The sequence below is a fragment of the Vicugna pacos genome, chromosome 21 (genome assembly GCF_048564905.1).
Source record: "Vicugna pacos chromosome 21, VicPac4, whole genome shotgun sequence".
Lineage (NCBI taxonomy): Eukaryota > Metazoa > Chordata > Mammalia > Artiodactyla > Camelidae > Vicugna > Vicugna pacos.
Window position 1 is genome coordinate 21,831,730 of NC_133007.1, and position 27,775 is coordinate 21,859,504.

Consider the following 27,775-nt stretch of genomic DNA (forward strand, 5'->3'; position numbering starts at 1 on the left):
GTCTTTTCGTCTAAGTTACAAATACCCTTTGTTACATGACAATGGATGGGGTTATTACCTCTGCTTTCAGCAAACGCTGAGAGAAAGTATGATCCCACGGATCAAATGTCGAGATCTAGCCTTACATGTGCTAATTCCTGGGCCCGGAATTAAGAGGAGGAGGCCCAGGAAGTTAAATACAGACTCCTCCAGGGTCCACAAGGCCAGGAACGTATCTGCTCTCTTTATCAATCAAAGCACTTTAGTCCCAGGCTGACACCGTCATAGGCACTGAATAGAGACTTACTAAAGAGTATTTAAGAACAATAATTTCAGAGGCATGCTGAGGTAGACATTTGGTCACAAATAAGCCAAAAGCTGGCTTTTAAGGTGACATGGAAACAGCAAGTGAAATTAAAAGCCTAGTTACAGCGAGGACAAGGCAGCGAGAACGGGGGATGCAGCTCCAAGGGAAGTTGTTGTAATTCGTTTTCCCATGGGAAAGACCTATGTGCAATTTTAAAGGGAGAAGTATGTGATCCCTTTTATATGCCCTATTATATCATTAGTTTTTTATAATTCATTATACATCTTTTTAACGGAGCACCAACTATATCTGAGGAACTGGTATAGGTGCTAGGAATACTTAGGTGAACAGAATAAAGTCTCTCCCTTCAAGGAGACTGTGTTACCCCCTCTTGATTCTTAAGCAAACTGCTTCAATTTCTTGAAGGAAGGCTCCCTGAGCTCCTTGGAATCCAGCCGGGGCTAATCTGCGCTCTGCCTGTGAACACGCCACACAGTCTTGCAGTAGGTGGCTTGGTCTGTCTCCTCCCTGGTGACTGGATCTTCCCCCAGAACCAGGACAAGACTCACGTCTCTGCATCCTCAGAGCCTGGCAAAGTATGGGGCAGGGGAGAAGAGGGCCACATAAAGTGGGTTAACTTCACACAGGGAAGTTTATGTTTGCTTGTTCGTTTGTTTTTAACCTTAGATAGAGGTCTACGTGCTAAGCATTTTGCCCCACATCACAGAGAAGCTTGCGTGTCTGGGTGGAGCTGTAGGAAGGGCCCTGATCTCTCGCTGATGATTCCGGTGCTTGATTCCAAGCGCCGTGCCAATGCCAACTAAACGTTTCCATTTTCAATAAGTGACTTAAATAAATAAATTGCTCGAATATTCTTTTGTGCAGTATCTGAAAGATTAGAGAGATAATGGTTGAAATAAGATCTTTAGAAACACGAGATACACCTCAAGAATTTTCCCTAATAAAACGTGATAAGCTGTCACTATTGTCTGAAATCATCAACTAGCCTCTGAAATTCCTATGGATCTATCCAGAAAGGAATCTTTCCTTCCCCTTTATCCTGACAGCCACCCCAAGGAATGACTGAGTCCTTAAGTTCCCACATGTCTCTCTTCTCTGAATCAGGGTTCAGAAAAAGCAACTTACTACCTCCTTTTTCATTCATCCTGAAGACAGTGGAGCAGTGATGAGCTCACGCTGCCCCCTCCTGGCCCACCCACTCCCCAACAAGAAGCAGATACTCTCTCCTGACCCGCTTTGGCTCTTTTACTCCTTTAAAAAAAAAAAAAAAAAAAGGAAGAAAGGAAGAAAGAAAGAAAGGAAGGAAGGAAGGAAGAAAGAAAAAACAAAAAAACAACAGAATGCCCCCACAAAAGTCAAATGTTTTTATTTTATATAAAAAAAAAATTTGTACAGTTTTAGTTTCTATGTTTAAGAAAAAAAAATCCCTAAAATTGCCATAATGTTTAGATCCACTGCCAACTGTAAAAACAAGCTTTTTATATATTAAAAAAAAGAATTTACATTTTACAATTTTCTACATGCATGCACAAGGTCTCAGCTCTGTAACCCAAAAAAGGGAAAAAAAAATCTAGATCCAACAATGGAAAATTCTACATTTCCAATCTCACTTGGAAGGAACTCAAAAAGTCCCCTTCCTTTCACGCACGGAAGAACAAATCACAACAATCATACACCAGGACCGAATCCATCAGCAGATGCTGCCCCGTGTGGAGGGCAGACGAAAGAGAAGACAGACAGACTGACAGACACCATGGAGGGGCAAGGGAGCTCATCCGGGCCCAACAGAGGAAAGAAGCACAAACTGGAAAACAGATGTTTCAGATGAGAAGGGATCCCAATGTCTCCTCACAGGTATTGTGTCGAGTTTGGAACAGGACTGAGGCAGGGATGGGTAGGTGAAGAGGCGGGGGCTGACATGGAGGGGATGGGGAGGAAAAGGAGAGACTGAAGGGAAATCAACAAGAAGAGAAACAAAGAACATGGAGAGCAGCTGAAGAGAAAGGACCAGTGGGGACAGCGGCAGAGTGGCGAGGTAGGTGGAGCACTGAGGCACCGTGTCCTGGTACGGAGGGAAGGAGGACGAGCCTTCTGAGGCGATGAAAGGGAAGGCCTGGGAGGTGTGGCGGGGGTGAGCCAGGGTGCCACGTGGTCACAGAAAAGAGCACTGTTGAGCCCCAGGCACAGCATCCCTGCTGGTGGTGTGTGCGGTGGGGGTGGGAGCGAGTGGGCACACCCCACCAGGGAAGGATGAGAAAATCCAGCCTGTGATGGGACAGGCGGGTGGGGGACACTGCTCAGAGGGACTGAGGCAGCTGCGCGCCCCACAGCGGTTCACAGCATGAAGACAACTTCCCATTTAGGAGACGCACAAGACAAACACAGCCGTACACTTGACAATTCATCCTGACATTTAAAAAAATAATAATAACAATAATCAAAGAAGACGAAGATACCACAGTTCTGACGCAAAGGACCAAACACAACTATTCTCAGTCACAGCCCTTAGTGCTTCGAGAGAGAGGAGGGGGGAAAAATTTCTTTTTGTTTTAGGAAAAAGGAATGAAAAAATCACAGTGATTAAAAACATGGCAGGTTCTTAAAATAAACACTCCCCCGCCCCTAACCCAGGGCAGCAACCATGATCCCAAATACTTTCCCTTTCCCACCCCAACTCGTTCCTCAAACACATCCCACATTCCACTCTTGCCCACAAAGGCAGTGACCCCAATCACCATCCAGGCCCCATTTTCCAGGATAGTGAGGTATTTAGAAATGTGACCCAGAAGGGACTCCTCTGAAACCAGGCCTTGAAGAGAAGAAAAAATACCTTCTCCGGAACCCCAGGACAGGACATGTTTCACTCAGGCCTATCCCAAAACCCACAGCCCCAGCCCACAGCTGACCTCGAGGCCCTGCCTAAGTCAGCCCCCTGACCCACCCGGGTGCGGACACAGCAAGTACTGGCTGAAGAGCCCTTCTCCGTAAGTGGTGTGTGGACAGATGTGCTTTTTCAGAAAGGACAACAGGAGAAGCAATCACCAGGCTCCATAAGGCCCAGGTCTGCCACTACACCGAGGGGAAGCCTCCCTGGTAAGAGGTCAATGCGGATCCTACCCCAGGGTGCATGCTGCAAGGCCAGACCAGTGAGTTTTCCAGGGGAAAGACGGGCCTGTCAGGGGCACTGTGAGTTACTTTGAGGACTGGCCCAGGGGGCTGCTCCAGCCACCAGAATGTTCCCCCACATGGGTTCCGGATGGAGGTATTCAGGTACTTCTTAGTTCTATCTCCCTTGGCCAAAACTACAGAATTCAAAGGTGTTTGATTTAAAGGCTCAGAGTTACATTGAAATTAAGTATTAGAAGGCCAGCGAATTTTCCTCAAAATGAAACCAAAGGTCTCAAGAATTCAGACTGGGCGCAAAGACTATGGGAGCTAAAAGGGATGAGGGGCTGAGTACCCATCAAAGGCAGCAATCTCGGTCCCTCACCCCAACACAGAGGGAGACCAGAGCCCAGAAAACCAGGCAGGGAGGGGAAGGGGGACCCTGGCCGGCCAAGGAAGAGACCCCTGAGGCAAAGAAGTGGACTTAAGGCAGGGGGTGAGGAGGAGCTGCTGGCCCCCCCACCAAGAAGAGATGAGGCAACAGGTCTCTGGAGCTGAGAGAAGAGACAGCAGGACTGGGGGGGGGGGCTGGTGAAGGAAAGAAAAACGTTCATCTAAGACCACCGGCGGGGGCCAGGGTCTGCAAGCCACTAATTCCGCACAGGAGTCTACGTGTCGTTCTTCCCTGGGAACAGGGAGACCCGCCCGACCACGCCAGAAACAAAGGTGCAGGCAGGTTCAGAGGGTGGGGGTCAGTGATGTTCACGGGGTCTCTCCCACCCTGACCTCAGAGGCTGCCTAGGAAAGACCCATTGGATGGAAGGTACTGTCCCCCAGAGCCCAGGAAAAGTGGCCACAGAGGGGTCCCGCCTGTTTGCCTCTGACCACACATGACCACACAACTCAGAAACAGAAGGTGGAGATTTCAGGGTACAGGATGGGATCCTCCCTTGCTCTGAATATGTGTGGATGGAGGAGAGAGGCTCTAACAGATAGAAGTGAATGACCTGGCAGGGAAGCCCTCTGGGGATGTGTGGGAGGATGCACAAGGATCTGTGCCCATGAACTCCAGGTTTGCCGCGGGTGGGGTGGGCGGGCAGGAGGAGCAGGTCCACCTGCTGCCTGGAGGCCGTGGGCAGCACTGCCCAAGAGGAGTTTGGCACCGTGCTCTCTGGAGTCAGTCTGTGTTCCCAGAGAAACCCTTTTGGGGGGCCCTGGAGAGAACTGCTGCAAGAACCTGGGTTCGAGAGTGGGGCTCAGGTGGGCCCTGTGCCCTTGGAGAAGAGACGGTCCCCGGGGGAAAGGAGAGGGCAAGAGGCACTGATTCCTGCAGTGCCTGGAGCGATACAAAAGTGAGGGGGTGAGATACGCGGGAGGGAACGTCCCAGGTACCGCTGACAGCAGGATGGCTCTCCAGGTTCATGTGGGGTAAATAAGGAAGGGGGAGGAGACAGGTTGGGTGTGAGGGGAGTTAATTCAAGTAAAAAAAAAAAAAACCAGAGCAAGAGGATGAAGGCGGCAGGAACACGGCAGGGCAGAGAGCCAAGCCCCCAGCACCGCCCTCAGGAGCCCCCGGGTCTCCCACTCCCCCGCTGGTGCACAGTCACACCGAGGTCTCAGACTGCAGCCTCATGACAAACTTGTGCGACTTAGGATCCACAAATTCCTCAGAGAGTTTGAAGAACGGGACCTTCTTGGTGCTGACTACCAGGCTGAAGTCATGGCGTTTCAAGAGGAAAACGATGCCATCCTTGAGCCCGTTGGTCACCGGCTCCTCGCTCACCAATGTCCACTGTTTGGCCAGCCAGCGTTCCTTGTGGTACTGGATGGTGGGCCCAGCCGCCAGGTACCGCTCCAAGAAGGCCTGAGGAGGGGAGAAGGGACTTTGCAGGAAGCTCTTCCACCCACCTGCCGTCCTCCACCTCCAGGGTACAGATTCCAAGGATGACCAAGATGTCCCCAGGTGCACTGTCTGCATACGGTCTTGGAATGTTAGAGGAGGAAGGGGCCCAAGATCATCTGCTTCAAACCCTTGTTTTATAAATGAGGGAGCGGGAGCCCACAGAGATGATGTGGCTCTTCAGGGTCGAGCCTGGGACTCAGGTCTCCCGACCCCTCACCCTCTGCTCCTCCCCAGCACCATGCTGTGACCCGGGCAAGTCCCCACTCATCCTTCCTCTCCCTGCTGCTCATGTGAGTCTACACTCGAAGAAAGCTAAAGGTGTCACAGTTAAAGTGCCACATCTTTAGTCACCTGATCCCCAAGGATGGCTCAGGGAAGGCAATTCTGGGGAGCTGGCCGTATTGCTGAAGGGTGGGAATGGCTCAAAAAGAGCACAGAGCAAAGAACACCTGGTGGAGGTGAGGGGGAAAGGTGGGACTTTGGATTGGGAAGTTCCAGAGGCCCCGCAGAGACGAGCAATAGGTCTCAGCCATTCCCGAAACAGTGCTGAAACTCCCTCTTCTCCTCACTACCTAAGAACTTTACTCCATGCAGAGATGGAGTGGAGGGGGCAGGGATGAGAGAAGAGACGACAAGGAGGTGGAGATGAGAGAGGGGTGGAGGATAAGGCAAGAAGTGAGAGAATAAGGGAGAAGGAGGTGAAAAGGAAGGGCCAGAACTGGGGAGGAGGAAGGATGCCGGGAGCAGAGCCCGCCTACCTTGGGCGTCATGTCGTGCGTGATGCAGAACTCCAGGTGCTGCAGGATGCTCTCCATGGTGTGGTAAGGCTGCTGCTTGGTGGTCCGAAGGTACTTCTGCATGGCACGCGCCATGGATGCGAAGATGGCCTGGGCGGCCTCCCGGGGGTCCATCACCTCCCTGGGGTTCTTCTGCTCCTCTTCCTGCAGCCGCTTAATGTGAGTGAAGGCCTCCTCCACTGCCACCACAAGCCTGGGGGACATGAGGGGTGTGGACCAGATGTCCACCTCTCATCTTACCCCCAGCTTCAATCCTCCAGCAGCCTGAGTGAGGCCAGGCCTCTGTGCGCTCCCTGAAGCCACACACACAACTGGAGCCAAGAACTGGGCTTTGGGAGCTTTGTGTGCGCGTGAGAGTGCGCATGTGTGTGGCTGGGGGGAGGGGAAGGGTTTTCCCCCATCCAGAGATAGGAGAGCTCAGTGAGCTCCGCCCAGGGACCCAAACAGGACAATTTAGTGTCAAACCCAGACAGACAACTATGGACCCAACCCTACAAAAAGCCTTCTTAATTAAGACCCTCAGATTGCACTTCAGTGAGTACTAGATACAACTACGACGAGATGACAGATGTCTACTCAACCATGACAGCCTGGGCAGCCTTAATCAGCACCTGGGGCGGGCCAAGGCAATGCAAAAACTGTGCTACACATCAGGAAAGAAAAGGTAAACAGTACAGAAAATGGGCCCTGCAGTGAACAAACAATTCATAAGAGACCTGAAAGGCTGACAAACAGATGGACTAGTCACTGGATACTAATTAGACAAAGAATAAAAATGCTAAAAAGGTACTACTTATCTATCAAAATGGAAAATATTAGGAAGATGACTATAATCTAAATATTGGTTAGGATGGGAGCATTCTCCGAATACTGTGTGGCGACAAGATGCAATGAACCAGATATTACAGACAAGGGGGAACCTCAAAAACACAGTGTGAGGGGGAAGCAGGAAAAAGAAGCCAATTTACATTAAAAGCATAGAGGCACACAAACCCACAGGAGTACCCGGACACCCAGAACCGGGGGACTCAAAGTAGCTAAGGGGGATTCTGGGCTAAGATAATGTGTGGATGTGTGTGAGTTCACCGTGTCTCTATTTATTCTTTTGCTTCCCCTGAGTGTCTCAGTAAAGTTCCTTTTGGAAAGATTCTTTTGTCTCAGGTGAACTAAGGGAAGACGTTTTCTCCAGGTTACAACCAAAGTAATGGAGAAGGAAAGGGTCCCCTGTGAACCAAAACAGTGGTGGCAGCACAGGAGATCCAAAGACCTTAGTCAGGGCAGAGGGGAGAGGAGGCAGGGAACACCTCTGGTTTCCTTTCCCGGGGCCTTCTCTGAGACAACTGGAAACTTGCTGGAATGTTACAGAAATGGGGCTGCTGATCTTCGATCTACTGCAGGGACATCATCCCCATGTAAGGACAGGGTAAGAGCTACCTTCCTCCCTGGAAGCCTGGAGCTCATGTGGGAGGAAGAGCAGAGTCCTGAAACCCTCTGCTCCTCCTCCCGTGGAGATCCTGACAGACCAAGGTGGGCCCTGGCAGTAGCAAGACCAAGAAAGATTCTTCAGGCATCACTAGGTTCACATAACAATGTGAACATGAAAAAGGGAGGAGTGAGGGCAGTGTTTAAGAATTCACCGAGATGTGAGCACTAGAACCTCACTTTTTGCAGGTAAAAATGTACCATCTGCCGAGCAAGCCCACAAGATCTACTGGAAGGAGGCCCAGGGTAGCGTCAGTCCCTGCTGCTGCAGGGGAGGCTCACGTCCTTTGATGGTCCCCACCCCACTGTGTAGGCAGAATTCAAACGCCCCCCTCCACCTCCACCAGATCCCCGTCCCCTGGTTATTCAATAATCTTGTCGCAGTAAAAATCATCATCATCATCATCATCATCATCATCATCTCAGTATGTTTTGCCGATGTAATGAAAGTGCCAAGTCAGTTGAATTTAAAATAAGGAGATTATCCTGGCAGGCCTGATCTCATCACATGAGCCCTTTGAAAGCAGTTTTCTCTGGCTGGTGGCAGATGTCAGAGAGAGACCTGTTCCTGCTGCCCGCAAGGAAACAGTGAACTATTTATGGGTCCAGGTGACTGGGAACCAATTCTGCTAATAACCAGTGAGCTTGGAAGCGGACCCAGGCTCAGATGAGAATTATCTTGATCTCAGTCCGTGAGACCTGCGTGGAGGGTCCAACTCACATGCACCTGACCCTTGGGACTGTGGACCCATAAATGTGGGCTGTTTTGCAGCACTGAGTTCCTGCTGACCGGTCAAGGCAGCAACAGAGAACGGAGGCACACACCCCACCCGCATCACCGTGGTTTGTAGAGTTCGGCAGTTGCAGAAGCCGGGCGGTCTTCCTCTCCCCAGCCTATCCGCACCCAGCAGCCCCCCGCGCCCCCTCCTCCCCCAGGGACCCACCTGGCCCTCCGCTTGCGCACCCTCCGCTCGTGCTCGGCCTCCTCGTAGTAGTACTCATTGTGGCTGTTGTCCCGCCTCCGGGCCGCCGCCGCGATCACAGCCCGGGACTGGCCCGTGGAGTTGTTGGTGCTGTTTTCTGCACAGGAGCAGGAGACACAGGGGATGGTCACTTTGGAGCGTGGCCTTGATTCCCACTCCACGAAGTCTGGAGCCAGCAACCTGACCCGTCCAGAGGAAGCCGTGTCCACCCACCAGCAGTACCTCCCAACCCCAGCCCTCCTGGCCGCGTCTGGGAGAGGCCCACAGGGAAGCAGCCCGGAGATGATTGGAGGGCAGGAGTCCTGCACACGTTCCTCCCCAGCGCAGGAGGTTCTGGAGCTCAGAGAGCGCGGGCTTAGGATCAGGGCTGATGAGCGGACGCAGAGGAGCCAGATTAAGGGGACACACCATAGCATAAAGGGACAGCAAGTAGAATCAGCAGAGCCAAGACCAGCCACCTGGAGTCAAGGGAAATGACAGAACAGAAGGGACTGGGACATGGGCTAGGGAGAGGAGAAAGCAAGGGAGAAGGGTGAATGAGAAATGGGAGCAGGAACTTGGGAGTCCTGCCTGGGAAGCCAGCAGGAGGCGGAGGAGCAGGGCCGCTCACCCTCTCCGAGGGAATACACCTTGAAGCCAGACACTTTCTTGGCCAGGACGGACTTGGGCAGGTTGAGGAGGGCAGGGTTGTAGACAGGGAAGTCATGGTAATACTTCTCCAGGATCCACACTGCCACGCGCTGGATGCTGTGGGGGAGATGGCAGGAGGGGGAGGGAGAAGGGACAGACAAGGGGCGCGGGGGGAAAGGACACATCAGGGCAGGTTGGCAGGGCAGGAAAGGACACAGGACAGGGACAAGCTGCTTCCAAGAAGCCTGGCTCAGTGCCTGAGGTCTACTTACCAGGCTCCCAAGCCTTCCCCAGGGCTGGGCCTGCTAGTCCTTCCCTGCCACACTGAAGCCCAGGGGAGAAAGGGCATTGGGCAAGGGTCCCCAGCCAAGGGTCCTCCCCTCCAGCATTCCCCCCAAGATTCCCCACAGGACCAAGAGGTGCTACTGAAACTCTGGATGCCCTGGGGAATATCCTGCCCACAAGCTTAGAGAGGCTAAAGAGCTCTCTTCATTATCTTTTCCTCTGGGGGGGTCCCTCCTCTGGCCAGCTCATCTCAGTGACCACTCACTGAGTGCCCCCAAGAGGCTGTGCCTTCAAGAAAGAGCAGGAAAAGTGATTCCAAAAAGGCCCTGTTGACGCCCCACACTGTTCTCCTCTTTGGTCCATCCCTCTCTAAGATCCCCAATCTTTAACTGTCTGTTCATCTGTTCACTCCCAACTTGTAACTTTCGCCCCAGGCTGCTCCAGGACTCTGAGTATGACCCCTCCGTCAGGCAGCAAACGCTGTTGAAAACCTACAACGTGCAGAGTACACAACTCCTTCCCACACAGCCCTCTTACCCACCCCCTCCAGCCCCATTATCACACCTTCCTGCCCGACAGTCCCCCGGCCTCCTCCCCACGCCCGTCCACCTGCTCCCACGCGCCCATACCTGAGATGGCCCACGTTGTAGAAGCGGCTGGCCCCGTCGGTGGAGCGCACCACCTTGAGTGTGAACTGAGGCTGCAGCTGGCGCAGCTCCAGCAGGACCACGGCCAGGTAGTGCACGAAGAGCAGGGCGTCCACCAGTGACACGGCAAACTGCACCACGCCCTGGTAGCTACGCTCCCGGGCGTCCAGGATGCGCACGCCGTAGAAGAGCCAGTAGGAGACGACAAGCAGGAAGACGAGCACCATGAGCAGGGCGCGCAGCACGAAGACACGGGGCAGCGAGGCCTTGGGCCGGCGGAAGAATAGGGCCCAGCTGCCCAGCAGCAGGATGAGCAGCTTGAAGGCCACAGAGATGAAAAGGCCCTCGCAGGCCGTCCCGCACGGCTCCAGCTCCTCCCGCCACAGCAGTGGGGGCAGCAGCAGGAAAGCCAGGGGCGTGAGGAAAGACAGCAGGGCCAGCGTGGCCCCCGCTGCCACACCCAGGTGCCGGGAGCAGTCCAGCGGGACACTGTCCTCCATGTCCTTGGCGATGCGTGTGAGGTCATCATGGGAGATGCTGTGCTCCGAGGTGCCTGTTACTACTGTGGTCGTCTCCCCCCAGTTGTCGTCCTACAGCAGGAGGGGCCGCAACAACGATGGGGAGAGGAGAGGAGAGGAGGAGGAGGGAGGAACACAGGAGAAAAGGTAAGAGGAAAGAGGACAGAAAGAAAGCACGAGAAGGGAGAAAAGAGGGTAAACAACAAATATGCAGCCATCGATGTATTTACCAAGCTCCACTGAGTGCCTAAGCCTGGCCCCCACAGGGATGGGACATCTGAGACCTGGGCCCTCGGGGAGCTTCACGCCATCAGTGAGATAGGAAAAAACTGCAGGTGCACCCTCAGAGCAGAGGGTATAAGACAGTCGTCAGGGAGCTGCTCAGCCAGTGACTGGGATCGGAGGTCAGACTGGCCAGGCAAAGCAGGCAAGCTTGAGCGGCCACCTGCAAGGCCAGGCTACGCAACAGGCATCTATTTCCCAGGTATCGAGAGCCACCCAAGGTTTCTGGTTAGGGAGTGACCTGACAAAAGCAGCGTGGTGACAAGAGGGTGCTGGGAGGAAGGGATGAGGAAGGCAAGTGACTAGTGCAGGGCAAGCGAGACACAGTGCAGACTCAGGGGCCGACTCTACTGGGCCACCTGAATGCCCACAGAGGCTGCCTGTTCCTGGAGGCAAGTGCGTGGACAGGCTGAGGTCCCCAGGTGCCCTTCTGAGTGTGGTCCACTCAAGCTGTTTCTCTACAGAGGCTGAACACCACCCTACTGAGGAGCCCCAAGATCACCAGTGGCCATCAGTGCCCACAGGCTTAACTCAAGGACAACCTGTGGACACGGAATCACATTCTGACAGCCTGGGGATTCAGGCTACAGGACTGAAATGCAGGATGGGGAGGGTAGGAGACAGCTTAGCATGGTCAGCGACCAAGGGTGGAGGAATCTCCTTTCTGAGGACAGGAGAAGAGTCTGACCTGAAGATGGAAAGTGGAGGTGCTGCCTGCTTTCAGCTCAGGGAACCCTAGTGTGACCCCAGCCACACTGCCTATGCTCTCCAAGCATCAAGGGCCTGGTCACTCTTCCCCAGCAACAGATGAGCTGACCATGTCTCAGGGTCACTTCGAGAATTCAAGAGGCCAGGTCCCCGGGAGAAGACAAGATTGGGAAAGAGGGAGAAAGAACGTTTCCTTCAGGTACTGATCAGCTCCCAAGACCCAGGAATGCCCAGTGTGTCACAGGGAAGTCTTATGAAGTCTCCAGGTCCCTAAGATGCTCCCAGGAAGAAAGAACAGGAGGAACAAGACATGAGCAACCTCAGGGTCATCTCAAATCCTGCCTCTGTTCTAGTCCAGCACTGTATTCTGCCTCCGGACCGCTCTACCAGGTGCGTACAGTAGGCCAGAGAGGTTAGAGCAGGAGCAACATGCTCACCCTGTCCTGGAGAACTCTCTTCCAGGGACCCCCTCCACCTCCCAGCCTCACTTCTCCTCCCTCCCTTTTCTCCATCTACTCCTCCTGCACCTCCTCTAAGACCAAGTGTTGCTATTCCACAGGCCTACACCAGAGGGCTCAGGAAAGCCCATGCCTGTAGGTTCAAGGAAAACTTAAGGCTGCCACGCCCCACCCACCATGGCCCCCCAACTCTAGATTCCCAGGCTGTCTAACTGGCTGGCACGAGCCCAGGCAATTTCCCTGACACAGCTCAGGCCACTTCACCTCTCCAGAGATAAGGAAAGAAGAGGCTGCTGCTTCCAAAGGGATCTCAGCTGAAATTCCCTGAATTCTACTGAAACAGGGTCCTACTTTGAGACACAAGTTGCCCTCCCTGATCTGGCCTCTGTCTGAAGAGACCCTCCCTTCTCCGATGGGCCTCCAGCTTTCCCAACGGGCAGTCTGGAAACACCTGGCCCAGACCTCATCCCCTCAACACTCACCCGCTCATCCCCTCGCGTGGACTCGTTGTCCAGCAGGGGCTCCCCTGGAGCCTGGATGGTCACTGACTTGTCCCCACGGCTCCCGTCTCGGCTCTTAGAGCGGTGTCGGTCCCGGCGGTCCCTGCAGCAGCAGGAAGCCAAGGAAGCAGGCCCCCAGAGGTCAAGGGGAGGACCCGGGTTCCTCACCAGCCGTCCCCAGCCCAACAGCGCTGTGTATGCCCCCACCCTGCCCCCACCGCTTGTGTCACCCCCACACACACCCACCTGTGCTTGCGGGAGCTGCGGGAGTGGCCCGATTTGTAGGAATAGCCAGAGTACTGGGACTCGGTGTCCATGGCGTCTGAACGCCGCGCCTTGTAGCGCTCCAGGGCCACAGGCTGGGGCCTTTTGGGGGGGCCCACTGCCACCTCCTTCAGCACCGGCTTCTTCAGGCCAAGAGGCACCTTCAGGAAATCAACCGTCACCCTGAGGGACTCTATTTTGCTGGACGGGTGGGCTTGTCTCAGAGAAAATCAAGCAGCGCTCCTGAGGAGAGGAAGCAGCTGGTTAGGGGCAGCTGGGGCGCCCTGTGGGCTCAGGGCACAGAGGAAGGCCAGCCCCAAAAGGCAGCGCAGGAAGCTCTGGTGAGCCTCGCCACCGCCTGAGAACATTCCACCCAGGTTCCTGCTCTGTCTATTGGGCCCAGTTCCTCCTGCCCTGCCTCCTAGAAAGAGCACCCCCAGACTATGTGCCAAGGGCTCAGGAGTGGGGAAAGAACGGCCAGCAAAGGCCATCCAGAATGACCCAACCCTGGACTCCCTGCAGGGAAGAACCAGACAATGCTTTCTCATTCTCAGCTGGGAAACTAAGACTTGGAGAGGGCAGGTTCTGGCCAGGCCAACTGGCTAGAACAGTGGAAACCTTAGCAGAAAGCAGTGGCTTCCATCCAGAGGCTACCCCAGGCCTCTGCTTTCCCGCCACTCATTTTCCTCCCACTCACAACTTCTGAGTGTGCCCACAAGGGGCTGCCTGTGACTGCTCCTCTTGGCACGGTCTCCCAGTATCTACGTCAAACACACGCATAGTTATTGCCAGGTCAAGCTGGCTGCTCCCCTTGAGGCTGTGTGCGTGTGTGCACGTGCGGCAGGCGTTAGGGAGGGAAATTACAGATAACATTGGGTGGGGGCGGGGGCAGGAGGAGAAGGCAAGTAGAAACCATTCTCCAAAAACGTAACCTCCTGAACTAGGCAAGGTCAGGAGCTTATCTGGCTATTTATGGGCTGAGAGGCAGCATCTTTCTTCTGTACTTTCACCCTCTAATTCTGCAGAGGAGCAAGACCTCTCCTCCCTTCCTCCCTAACCCTCACCCAAACCCTGCTCGTTCCTCAGAGCCCAGCCCCCATCCCCTCACAAAATCCCCCACCCACCCCAGCACCCTGTGTTACATCTTCCCCTCTGACCCTGACGCCCACCCCTCAATCATCATCACCATGCACTGAGCGGTTATCTCCTGTCTTCACTCACTGAATCATCAGGTCTTTCTTTGGCCCCTTCTAGGAACTAAGTGCCCTGCTAGGCCCTGGGTACACGTGCTGAACAGACCCCGAGTTTACAGTCCAGGGGGGCAAGTGTGCGCTAAACAAGTAAACAGGTAAGGATAAAGGACAGACTACATCAGTGATGAAAGGAGAACAAGGAGGGGAGCCTGACAGACAAGTCTGGGGGGCGGGGCTACTTTAAGCTGAGGGGTTCTGAAAAGTCTGGGGAAAGGCCAGCCAAACCAGAGGGAGAGCAGGGGTTAAGCAGGCAAAGGGGAGGGGAAAGCAGAGCAGAGAATCACCCCTGGGACGGGAGAGGGCAACGCAAGGTGAGGGAAGAGCTTGGATTTTATTCTAAGAGCAATGGAAGCCTGCTATGCAGACATGAATTGGAAAGGGAGGGGGGAGCAGAAATAGAGACAGGAAAGAGGAGACTGCAGTCGTGAGTTGGAGCTGCAGAAGTGGCACGAAATAGTCACGGTTGAGACATACATTGGTGGTAGGACCCACAGGCCCTAATGGGGACTGGCTGAAGGGGAGGGGAGTGTCAAGGTCTCTGGCCTGAGCAAGAGAAGAGGTGGTAGTGGCATCAGCAGGGGGAAGACTACGGAGGAAGCTGGTGAGTTAGGTTTCCAGCGTGCTGAGTTCACGGCTGTGAGACAGGCAGTCAAACAGTCAGCTGGGTGTCAGAGGAGCCGGATTCAGAAAAGAGACTGAGCTAGAGATCTGGACGGCGTGCAAGGTCAAGGGAACGGCCAGGATCACCCAGGGAGAAGGTTAAATAAGAGGTCCCTGAGAACCCCAGTATGTAATCATGTCCGAGGAAAGGGAGCAAGCAGAGGGGCTGAGAAGGCGAGGCCCGAGGAGTACAGAGGCCAGAAGAGTGGGGTCTCGCACAGCCAAGAATTAGAGCATTTCCAGGCAGAAATAAAACCAACCAGGTCAATTACATTGAGAACTAAAATGAGTTTGCTTTATGGAGTTGTTAACTTTTCTCCAACTAAACTGAGCCACCAGTAACTTGAGAACGAGAACCATGATTGATACGTATTTGTATCCAGCACCCTCCAGTGGGCGCACAGCAAGTAACCGATACCCACCTAGTAAATGAATATGCCTCTCTGACTCTCACGGGAAACTGCAGCGATGGTAGGGAGATGGTAGGGAGATGAAATCAATGCTGCACCCATTAAATTATCCGCCTAACAGAGTTATCCGGAGGCCCTCCACGGCTTAGTGATATTTGTCCACATCCTTACGTCAAGGCCAAGTGTCTGATAGAGACACACTTAGGGAACAGAGACCTAATACCTTAACCTAACCCTAAACCCCACCTTTGCCACAAACAAACCCTGTTCGTCACTGCCTGCAAATTGCACACTGGGCTCCTCTGCCCCGTCTCTCAAGAACCCATTCTTCTGGTCTAGCCCGCAATGTAGTTCAGACACATCACCTGCATCTCTCTTGCTGTGGTTCAGCCTATTCTTCCTAGTCCTCCTCCTAAAACCTGAATTTCACCAGGAGGTTCAAAGGGAATAAGTGGGTCACAGAGTGAGGGGGTGGAGGCGTAAAGAGGGAAAGGACTGCTGTGGACTGGAGTCTAGACAGAGACACCAGAGCCCAGACTCTCCGTCTCCTCAACCTGGATTCTCATGTCTGCCAGAGCCAACAGCAAAAAGACCCTGGGATTTGCACCGGAGGATCTGAGCTCAAAACCTAGTTCTCCCATTAGCAAGCTGTGGGATCATGCACAAGTTACTTAACGTCTCTGTGTTTTGCAGCCTGGTAGGCTCATTGGTGAAATAGGAGAAATGATACACACTTCACAGGGTTGCTGTGAGGATCCTGGGGGTAAAAGAAGTACTTTTATAAACTGTTCAGCTAGTAATAAGTTAAGCAATTAATACACTCTGGCTCTAGGATCACTCATCCTCCAACCCCCAGACACTTCCTCCGAGACTTGGGAAAGAGGTGGTATAAATAAATCTGCTGCTTTGTACGACTAAAGTCACACACACACACATACACACACACACACACTCTCTCTCTCTCTCTCTCTCCACTGACCAGAACCACCACTTCAAACACACCCAAGGGAAGCTGATGCCATTGTGTTGCCCCTACAAATAAATTTCAAACCAGGCAAGGGTGCCAGTCCCCTCCCAATCCTTTGTTCTGAGCCTCTCCAGCCTAGAGCTCGCTGCCTTCCTCCCAGCCACTTACTAAAGAACCAACATAAACCCTGCTTGCCTGGCCTGCTTCTCCCACCCCTACCAGCCCAACTCAAGGTGCCCAGAAAACACCAAAACAAGCTCCTCCCTCCCCTATCAAACAGAGGGGCCAAAAATGAACCCACTTTCTGAACCCCTTGCCTGCTGCCCCCTCAAACCCCAGGGAACTAATCCAAGCACCGTGGGGAGGGATGGGAGGTGAGCAGAGGCAAGGGCAGAAGTTCCCCTTGTTTAATCAGTCTCAGGAATGGGGGTTTGGAGGGTCTCCCGGGTGGGCAGCGTTCCCAGGGAGGAGAGTGGGGGAGGGGATCACTGCATGAGATCAACAAGTGGAAATGTGGGAGGCAAGCCGGGATGGGGAGGGAAGTCCGGACTGGTGCAGGGAAGGGAGGGCTCTGGTGTGGGGGGTGGGAGGCTGTAAAAGGGAATGTGTCCCAGTGTTTTTCACCTTGCCCCCACCCCGCCCAAGACACATAAGCACACTCGCTCAGTCCCCTGTTCAAACCAACCATGGATTATCTGGGGTTAAAAAGAGGCCAGAGAGGAGAGAGGGAGGGAAGAGAGAGCCTGTCACAAAAAGGAGACCCTTCTCCCCTCCAAAGCCTTTCAGAAATAAAATTAATGGAATGTGTCTCAGTATCATCCTAAGGGGATTGGGGGGAGTGAGTGGGGGGGCTTTTGTCCCTGCTGCCCAGCTTCTCCCACATTGATCACCATGGCAACCAAAGCCCCCTGTTGCCTAGGTGATGGCAGCCAGGTCCTGGAACCCATACCCAGCATCCCAAGCGAGAGAGGTTATAGAGATTGGGGGGGTAGGGACAGAGGGGTAGAGAATGGGGTTTCTCCTCTGGCGGCCCCAGCTTTTGTATGAGCTCTGGGATCAGGTTTCTTCAGGAAACAATCGGAGGCCTCTGGAAAAAATACACTCAGAACCTGGCAACAGGCAGAGGGAGCAAGGTCCTGGGCTGTGGGTGGGAGGCCTGGAGGGGAGAGGTTGGTACTGACCAAAAGGCAGACCAAGACTAGATCCTTCCCCACTGCCGCACTTGCAGGGGCAGCTCAGGTGGATAAGGCCTTGGGTGTAGACGCGGGCACCCCCAGGCAAGGTACACGCTGAGGACCGATGACTGGACAGCAGGCGGCTGTGGTCACCACCTCCTTCTCCTGCTGCTCTAGCCAGGGGCCACCCTACCACCCAGTCCCTGCTCCTTCAGGCCTGGAGTGCGGAAAGGAGGCAGAGCAAAGAGGAGGCCATGGACAGGGCTGGGGGAAAGCACTGTGGGAGTAGGGCGACTGGGCCAGAGAAGAAGTGGGGAGGAGGCAGAAACAAACAAGCACCAAAAAAGGGTGCCTGCTGCTCTCGTCCCTACGGAGGGCAGGGCTGGGCGCTCCGGATCAGAGGTGCAGCAGAAGACGCTTCCATCAGACTGCATTCTCCCCTTCAAAGAAGTTCCCCTGCTCAGTCGTTCTTTTTTTTTTTAAACTGTGCAGTTTCTTTATTGATACTAAACATATACAAACCTGAGTAATCACTTCCACAAAATGTGATTCGTGCCAGAAAGCTGTGACGCCTTCCAGACCACAGTCCCGGCAGGTCTGTGATGGGGACGCGTCATTTCACCTTCTAATAAGCAAACACACCAGTGATCCCAGGCCCTGATGTTGGTTTACAATTACATGAAAGGGCAGTGCGCCAGCTGGAGGCGGGAAGAGGATGAGAAAGAGGACAGGAAGCCAAAAGTTTTTCTCCGACAGGGGCAGTACTCTGATAGGACCATTTTTTAAACAAATGGCCTTCCTCTCCTCAGGCCAGGATGAGGTAAGGGTGGTCCTGCCTGGACACAGGGAAACAGGCATAATCACCTCTTCAGACCCCTCCTTCAGAGAAGTCTGTGGACGCTTGCCCATTAAAGGTCTCTGATTCCTATAATTCAAAAAGTACTGAATCACTATGTGTACACCTGAAACTAACACAATACTGTAAATCAACTATACTTTATTTTTTAAAAAGGTCTCTGATTCCTACACAAGAGCCTGGGTGTTACTGCATGTGCCCTGCCCCCCCTTTCCATTATAGCCCACAGGAGGTATGGACATATGGGCCCCCAGCCTCGTGGCTCCTGAAACTTCCCCCACCACAGCCCCAATGTCCAAGGATATCACTGTAAGTTCCACCCCAAGTGCTGGATGCCCACCCTCCTGGGTGGCACCAGGAGTCCCATCTCCCAGCCCAGTATCCAAGGAGCTAGATGTCTCTCCAGAGAGACAGCGCACCTTGCCAAGTCATCAGCTAGTGGGAGGCAAGGCAGATTCAAAGTCACAACTAACTATCCCTCTAAAGACACTTGGTTTTTCCTCTTTGCCAGTTTCATAGGTGTGCTCAATCCAGGCCACTCGGTCAGACGCTGGTGGAGGCAGAAGGTGTCGGGGGTTGGGGGAGAATGCAGTACCTAACATGCTCCCACGGAGGAGAGGGTGCCAGTACCTCTGACTGAGCCCACATCACTCCCCACACCCCAGTCTCTCCCACAGAGAAGACAGCAGATTGACCCACCCAACTCTCAGCACGTTCCAGCGCTGAGCTGGAAGAGGCCTTGGAGATGCAAACCCAGGTTTTAGAGATAAAAAAGTAGGGCCCAGAGAAAGAAAGCGGCTAGCTCATGGTACGATATCCGAATAGCCGACATCAGAAAGCCTCGGTTGTTAGACCTCGCTAACACCATGACTCTGAGACATGTTCTTCTCAGAGTGAGACCGAGTTCCTCTAGACTCCAGTTCTTGGAAGAGCCAAGACTATAAGAAGGCCAGGATAGGAGAGAATTCACTGACTCCTGCCCCACCTCTCTTCCCACCAGTGACAAAGGGTCAGAGACAAGGAAGGCCTAAGCTAAGACAGCTGAAACCAAAGAGCCCCTCTGCCCATAAAGGGTGGTGTCTGCCCTCACTCCTGCACCACTCCTGACTGAGGGGCTTGACGTTCCTCCATCATTCCCATCCCGCTTGCACCACGGACAAGCCCCCCATCACCCCAGGATGTCCACGCTGGGTCCTCCCTACCACAAAAAGAGGCCCTAGACCAAAGCTGAGATGGACCTTGTGCCCCCACCCCCATTCCTGTAAGCTGAAAGTGTCCTTGGATGACAGTGCTGTCCAGCAGGCCAGGGAGAATGGCTGGATCTCAGTGGACTGAGTGGTAGGAAAGAGTCCGACCCAGGAGTCCAAAAGCTGGCACCACGTACGCCCCCGCCCTGCTAACCAGGCACTCTCCCAGGACAGCCCCAGACATGAGCTCACCCATCCTTAGGGCCCCAGGGCAGGGGGCAGAACCCCTCTCCTCACTGGGCTGAGTAGCAGTGGAGGGGCCGGACCTGGGTCACCCAGCCAGTCTAAGCTTCCAGAGCAACTGCTCAGCACCAGACCCCAGTGCAAGGAGCAGTGCAGGGGAGGGCCCACGGACTGGGCTCCTGGCCAGGATACCTGAGCTTGCATTCTAACTGAAAAGGAGCTGGGGACGCCAGAGCCAAGCCCCTCTCCACTACTTCCTTAATTTCCCTCTATCTAAAGCAGGGGGGCAGGCTGAGTACCCTCAAATCCACAGACACTTACACACAGACACACACACGTGTACACCCACACTCATATTCCCCCTCTGAAACCTGGAATGGCTCCTGCCTGCCCCACCCAGCTCCACCCACCCCGGCCAGGCAGGTTCTGTAGAGACCTGCTCTGCCTTCTCTCTGGCACCCCGCCCCCACCACCCCAGCTCTCAGAAAGCCCCTGCCCCCAACACACCGCACACATACAAGCATACGCTCGCTCGTGCACAAACCCCGTAAAGCCTCACTCCCTGCCTCCCCCAGACCCATTCCCAGTCAGTCTGGAAGGGAACACTGGGCGGGAGGAAGGAGTGTGCGGTAGAAGGAGTGAGTAATCTCTCTGGCATCTGTCCCAGGTGGAGGCCAGAGGGGAGACAGGATGCTAAGCTGGTGAGAAGGTAACCAGGGCTTCTAGATGCCTGGATGCTCTGTTCCATTCTCACCAATGAGCAGGCCCTGCAATTCCCACCCACCAGGGTCTGAGCGTCTCCCTCCCTCAGCTGGGGCAGAGGACTGGCCCCTACCTGCCCACCTGGCAAGCTGTGGAAGAGCCAAGAAGGAAAACAGCACAGTGACAAGAGAAGGTAGACAAGCTGTGCTGACCCCCAGGCCAACTTCCTGTGCGCTCCACACTCCCGCCCTCATGGAAAACAAAAATGCCTCGGCCTCCTCACAGCCTAGGGAGGCCTCAACGATCCCTGACGCCAAGAGACTTTCAAAGCCTGCTCACCCGGCCCCCACCTTGGAACAGAAGCAAGTAGAAAGCAGCCGGCAGGGGAGCCGGCCAAGCTCAGGTTTGCACGTGGATGGGGAGAGCTGTGACGTGGGGACACTGGCGACCAAGGCCGGTTTGTGTCAGGAAAGCATAGGTGGGCCTGAGGATCTAACTAGGGGTGCGGGTGGCAGGCCAGGGTCTCCCATTCTGAAAACCTTCTCCTGCTTCAGTCCAGAGCCTCAGATCTAGTAAATCATCCAGTTCTTACATAGGGAAACTGAGCCAGCCGACAGGCCCAAGTGCCAACCAACCTCCAGCATCTTGACAAACCCACCACCTGAGGTTTTCACTCTTTCTAAGGAGCCTCAACATCCCCCAGCCCTTACATCTGCCACCCCGCTCCTGGAGGAAAGCAGGTGACAAAATGAGTGCTTCTGTTCACACTCGGTTGTTTTTTAAGTTACTGCATTCACACCTCGGGCTCAGCACCTGTTCCTGGGCAGCCCCCACCCTCCCTGAAAAGTCAGAGCCCCTCTCCTCAGACCCACACAAAAACGCACACTGTCTCTTCCAACCAGACTGGGGGAGCCAGGAACCCTCTGGTGAAAAACTCTGGGGTCTGAGGCATGTTGTTAGGGGGTTGCTGGAAAATTCTACAGACAATGAGGGCAGGTCCCTTCCAATCACAAACAAGACTCCATGGGTTACGGTGTCAGGAGCCCCCACGCGTGAAGTAACCCAGCAGAGAGGAAGAGGTCAGGTCCCAGGGAGGTTCTGCCCAGGTGGCAGGCCTGCCCCAGGCTGTGACAATGGGGTGCTCCCCCTGGGAGACCCCATTCCCCCTGCAGACTGACCCCTTCCCTCGGGGGTAGACTTCTCTGCTGCTCAGGCTGACATCTGGACTCAGGTCTGCTTTTCAGGAAACAGGGTAATTATTCAAGATTAAAGGCAATAAGGAGCAAAACCTGAACTAAATGAAACGAGAGCAGAGAAAAGTGGATAGAGCACTTTGAGAAACAGAAGAGCAACGACACCAGATAGACCTGGCCCAGACTCTTAGGAGCTATATAACCTTGGATGAGTCACTCACCTTCTCTAAACCTCAGTTTTCTTAGCTGCAAAATGGGGATAATGGTGCCAACTTTAGAAAGTTGAGTTTTCAACAAAATAATGTCTATCACAGAGTCAGATACATAATAGATGCTCGATAAAATGTTAGTTCCCACCTCTTTCTCCTATGGAGGGTGCCCAGCCAATCCCTTTTACTCCCTGATCATATAGCCTCACTGTGAGAAGCAAGACCCCACTCAGAATAAGACGGAACCAACACTTTGGCTATAGTGTTGGCCCCAGGTCCCAAATGATGGCCCCTCTCTTAGACCACACCCACATCTGAGAGAGCAGCCAAAACCTCTCACCCACTCTGTCTGTTTCCTCAGGGGCTCCTGGATTCCCCCAGCCTCTCTTCCCCTCCCTCCTTCCACATTTACAGTGGGGCAGGGCCTGGGCTCTAATCACCTCCCAGGCTCCTGCAGACCCCAGGCCCAGCTGTGTGTGGAGTGGTAGGAGAAGGGGGCCCCAAGCCTCCGGCCCACTCTAGCCCCCAGCTTCTTCCCACTCTCCCCTCTCACTGCCCCACCCTGATTACCAGGATATCCTCAGCTCTGCTGACTCTAAGCCCACTTCTCCCAATCCCGTTCCCAGCTATCATGTCTGTAATTACCAGCCTCGCCAGGGGCATCAGACAAACACAGCAACACCTAATTTCCAAAGGGCTCCACCATACCAGGCCTCTGCCTCCTACTCTGTTCCATGCAAGGTGGAGAAAAGGAGGGGGAAATTCTTCCTGACCCACCTTATTTTTCTCCAGATCACAAGAGAGTAGGCGAAAGAAGGTTGCCCAAGTCAGATCAGCAAGAGGCAGGATAAAACGGGGACAGCTGCTGGGGAACGGGTGTGAGCAGGATTTACTCCCAGGCCCCCTCTTCACCTCTGCTACCAACATCTCCCCATGAACAAGGCTACCCACCTGGAGAGCGTGAGAGAAATCTCAGGTCAATTCAGAGAGACGGGAAGTTGATGCTTAGTAAAACAGGAAGATGGGTACCCACACAGACAAAAGTAGGTGTATTCAGGAGGGAGCTGCCCAGGAAAGAGGAGGAAGGAGCAAGTTTTTAAGTCTCATCCCCCACCCAGACCCTGGGAAGGGTAACATCCCAGCCTCTTCTTTCTCTAATACTTCCATCCCCACCAACTACAAAGGACTTCCTTTTATAGGCAGGGAAGCTGAGGCCAAATCCCCAGTTAATTCTTCAAGATCCAGTAATACCGAGTTGCATGTGGTTCACAAACACCCCTGTTCCTTGTCCCTCATGCTCAGCCTCTACCCACAGCACCCTCCTCAGTCCTCTCCCTGCCTGCCCAGTTCATCCTCTACACCCAGCTATGGCCCATCCATGTGGTGGAATATGATTCAGCCATGAAAAGGAGTGGAGTTCTGATGCTACAACATGGATGAACCTTGAAAAGATTATGCTAAGTGAGAGAAGCCAGACACAAAAGGTCACACGTCGCATAATTCCATTTATATGAAATATCCAGAAAAGGTAAATTCATAGGGACACACTACAGATTGGTGGCTGCCAGGGGCTGGGAGGTAGGGAATGGGTACAGGTTTCCTTTTGTGACGATGAAAGTGTTGTTAGATAGTGGGGGTGGTTGCACAACACTGCAGGCAAATTAAGTGCCACTGGTCATTTTAATACGGTTAATTTTATGTTACATGAATTTCATCTCAGTTAAAAAACATCCAGCTAAGGGCACCTCTCCTCCAGGTACATTCCCTGACACCCATGCCGGGACCAAGCATTCTTGCTCTGTGCTCCGGCGGCCTCCTGAACACACCTCTATATAGTACTCACAGGGTTACAGTGAAGCAACCTGTTTATGCACGTCTCCCCTGCGAAAACTCTTCTTATTCATCCGTCCACCCCCTGTGCTGTACACAGCACCTGGCAGACAGCAGGCAGTGCCCAACACGGTCTGCCAGAAGGAGCGCAGAACCAAAGCCCAGCTCTCCTCCCCAACCCAGAACTTGCCCCTTAACAATCATCAATCAGAAACCCAAACCCTTCCAGCTAACGTTTACTGAGGGCTTCCCATGCGCCAGGCACTGTGTGAGGTGCTCTCTATATATTACTTCATATAATCCTCATAAACCTAGAAGTAGGGCCTATTATTAACTCCATTTTACAGATGAGGCTTCAAAACGCTATCTGGCCTATCTGAGGTCTCAGAACTAGGAAGTGGCAAAACCAGAACTGAAGAGAAAGCTGAGACCCAGGGAAAGAGGCCACTGGGAGCAGGGGAGCGGGGGAACCTGGGGTTCCTGGGGTTCCTGGAGGAAGGCCCAATCTGGGATAAGAGGATGGTGTCTTAAGACATCTAAGAGGCTGGCTTTTAAGAACTTGCCCAATGTCACACTCTTAAGTACAAATTCCAGCCGACTCTGTTGGACTCTTCCCTTTGGCCTCACAGTGTGGGGAGCAGCTCAGGGAGGAACAGTAAAGAAGACTAGAGACCCTCAAACTCAGAGGGGATGGGGGGTCCCAGAGCCCTTCCCTGTTCCCCTTGAAGCTTCTGTAAGCCAAGTTCGCACCCCTTTAACGGGAAGGACCTCTTGGAAACCAAGTAAGCAGATAAAAGTCTGTCCTTCCTCAGACCTCAGAGGAGCAGAAGGAGCAGAGGGGGCACATCAGAGAGGCTGGCCCTGGGAGAATTAGGGGACAGGAGCAAGACAGAGGAGAAGGAGGGGCCAACGTGGCCACCAATTCCAGTCTGAAGTACTTTCAGGAGCGGCCTTTTCTAGTGTCTGACCACAAGTCATCCTCCTTGGAAGAGCGCGGCCCCCACCAGTATAATACATCATGCATGGAGTGAGGGGACAGGCGTAAACAAGGTACCGCACAAGGCCAGAGCACACCGTCCCGGATGCAGGTGCCTCGCTTGCCCTGGGAGCCCTACCCACCAGACAGGTGTTAGGTTCAGGGGAATCATGCATTTTTTTTTATCCAGTCTTTTCCTTCTCTGCCCCACCCCAAGCCCCAACATTTTCTAACTCCTACAATTCTTATCCTGAGGGCCTAGGAAAGGTGGGGGAGCCCTGAGGGCTTAGAGAGTACATTCTGATTTCACATTTAGGGACTCCCATTAGGGAATTTCTCAGAGACCCCATGCATTCACAGCCTCAGCTCCTAAAACTGGGTGCTTCGACCCAACCTCCGACAGGAGGAGGAAAATGGCTGAGAGTGAGATGGGCAAACAAGGCATACAACCCAAAGATGGCCAGCCCCTTCCCCCTTCATCCCAAAGGAGAAAAGAAGAGACAGACAGAGAGAGAGAGAGGAGGGAGGGAGGGAGGGAGGGAGGGGTGGGGGAGAGAACATGCAGGTGCTGCTTCTCTGAGGACAGATACACCCACTTCCGTACTACGATGACAGTACAGCCTTCAGTGGGCGCCTGCCCTGTCCCCAGCACAGGGACATCTGCCCTCTTTGTAAGCTCAGCCCCTATTCCTCACCCTCATACCCTGCCCCAGACCACAGCTCCATCCCAGTCTTGTTTCTCATCAGGAAAAAGGGAAACTGTGGGATAAACTACACAGATACGCTTGCAGAAAGTACTGAAGAATCACCCCTGCTGCCCTCCCCAGAGCTCCCAGGCTACCTTCTCATGGGTCAGAGAACCCAGAATGTTCTGTACCAGGTCTCACTCCTCCAGCCAGCTCCTCCCTCCTGCCTCCAAACCATACCCAAATCCCTAGACTCCTCAGGGACTGTAGGCTCCAAAAGGCAGGGCAGAGTTGGTGGGCTCTGAAGCCGCAGACTCCAAGATGGCTTTATAAGAGAACTGTGGCCTGAGGGGGCTGAACTCAGGATGGGAAGCCAAGAATGTAGCCTCTCCAAGCACTAGAACCCAATCTATGACAGGGGGGTGGATGTCCTCTTATTCTTCTCCCTGACTCTTCCAATCCCCCAGATTCCTCTAGGACTACAACCGAACCCCGTTCTCTCTTTCCCGCAATACACATCCTTGTCTAGAAAAGCCCACCTCCCAAAACAGACACCTTGTAAGACGGTCCACTCATTCCCACCCACAAGTCTCAGGTACGTAAGGCACTGCCCTCAGACCAGGGCAGGGCCATCTGAGAAGCCTCAGAATGCTCCAGACAGCCCTTCTTTGGGGCTCTCTGCCAGGAAAATCTGCCTGCAGAGGCAAATGGTAGTACCCCCTAACACACACTCAGAAATACACCCACCACCTAAGGCACACGCTGGTACTTACCTATCAACACAGGTTACACAAGAGAACACATTCACTCACACCCCTTCCCAGTACAGAGATGCACACACACACACACACACACACAGCTATTCAGGTATGCCCCATTCTGCTCTTCCATACTCACCTTTCCCAGTACCTGCATATTTCTTTCCAATAAACCCCTCCCCAGATCACACACATAGACAAACACCCCTTCCCCAGAGCATACACATAAATACATATCCAAACACACCGCAGATGCATGGTCAGCTGCTCCTTGGCTGCATACACACTCAAGGCACAGAAAACACCTACGTCTCCAAACCCAGGGGCCCACCTGCAGGAACACGTAGCTCGTCAAGGCGCACATATACACACACACACACACAAAAACAAAGAATCACGCACACTGATGTGCCTCCAAGCCTTTAAAATTCACTAATGCAGAGCCCATAGTCCCTCAAAAGCATAAATATGAGTGGGGAAAGGGAGCCCGGTGCCTGTTCTCTGGGCCCCGAAACACAGTGCCCGGGTCTCTGGCCTCCAGCCCCATCTTCGAGCTGCACACACACCCCCTCTACTCTCCTCGGGCGGCTCCCCGGACTCCACATCACACCCTGAACGCATACCTGCCCTTGTCCCCCCTCACACTCCTGAGGCTTGTATGCACCCCTAAACACCCTCGCCTTCCAATACCTCCAGACTCCGATCCTTCCACTGCCTCTCCCCCCACCTTCAATGCACACTCCCAGTCTCCGGCTTCAACCGGCTCCCCTGGGAACATTAAGGCCCCCGCCCGAGCCCCGGGCCCAGGAAAGTCCCTGGCTCTCCAGGCCTGGGCTCCGCCCCCTCCCCACGCGCCCCTTCCTCTCCCCAAAGTTGGGGGGCACTCCGAGGTGCAATGGGGGCACCGACCGGAAGGGGGTTGCCCTGCGCCCCCTTCCCCCATAAGCCACCCCGCATACTCGGGCGCCGGGCACCCCCTGGCCCCCTGCAAGATTGTCCCCCCTTTCTGTTTCTTTTTTTCTTTTTTTTCTTTTTCTGCAAACTTTGCCCGCGCCCCCGCGGCCCGGCACTCACCCGCCGCTGCGAACTGCCGGGTGGGCTCGGCCGGCGCCCGGCTCGGCCCGGCGCCTTTGTATCCGCAGCGCTCCGGGTCGCTTGGAACTCCGCGCTCCCGGACGGGCAGCACGGACGATGGGAGGTGTAGAGGGGGGTCCTGAGTCTGGTCACCCCCTCTCCGTCCCAGACCGCTGCCTCTTCCCCCTCAGGGCCCCGGGGGCAGGGGGCCAGGGGGGGAATGAGGGGCGCTCAGGCTCCCATGGCGGGACCAAGGATCAAGGAATCAGGGATCAGGAATCAGATCGGGAGCCGGCGGAGAAGGGGGGAGGGGGAGGGGAGGGGGAGGGGAGAGAGCCGAGGGGGTGCAGAGGGCGGGGGAGCGCGCGCTCCCGGGTGCCGCCTCCCGGCTGTTCCCACAGCTGCCGCCACTCCCGCCGCCGCGTCCATTGTCTGCGGCCCCGCTCTTCCCCCAGCCGACGCCCCCCCAGCCTTTCGCCTCCAGATGCCCGGCGGCCCTCCAGGATCCTGGGAATCGCCAGCGGGGCTGCGACCCCCTCCCCGAATGGCGGTCAGGGGGATGCCTCGATTCCTGGCCTGGGACCAGCCCGCAGTCCCTCCTGGGGCTGTTTTCCTCCACCCGCCTGCGGGAGACCGAGCCCCCAGACCCCCGGGGACGGCCGTATTCAGTTTGTTAGGGCCACAGACCCGCCTAGGCGGAATCCAATGAAATCTGGGACGTGGATAG

The 27,775-nt window shown here is 54.4% G+C and overlaps 1 protein-coding gene across 2 annotated transcripts; it reads right to left on the reverse strand.

Moving 5' to 3' along the window:
* Positions 1-1,648: 1,648 nt before the first annotated feature.
* VANGL2 (VANGL planar cell polarity protein 2) lies at positions 1,649-27,348 on the reverse strand. 2 transcript variants are annotated; one of them, XM_072946271.1, is made up of 8 exons: positions 27,049-27,348; positions 12,852-13,112; positions 12,588-12,708; positions 10,122-10,729; positions 9,188-9,324; positions 8,539-8,674; positions 6,074-6,305; positions 1,649-5,276 (listed from the first exon to the last, which is right to left on the reverse strand). In XM_072946271.1, exons 2-8 carry the CDS (start codon positions 12,920-12,922, stop codon positions 5,016-5,018), a joined length of 1,566 nt encoding a protein of 521 aa, XP_072802372.1. In that variant the 5' UTR covers positions 12,923-13,112; positions 27,049-27,348; the 3' UTR covers positions 1,649-5,015. The 2 variants fall into 2 exon arrangements, with proteins under 2 accessions (XP_072802372.1, XP_072802373.1); XM_072946272.1 differs by lacking the exon at positions 27,049-27,348 and adding an exon at positions 26,665-26,683.
* Positions 27,349-27,775: the final 427 nt, after the last annotated feature.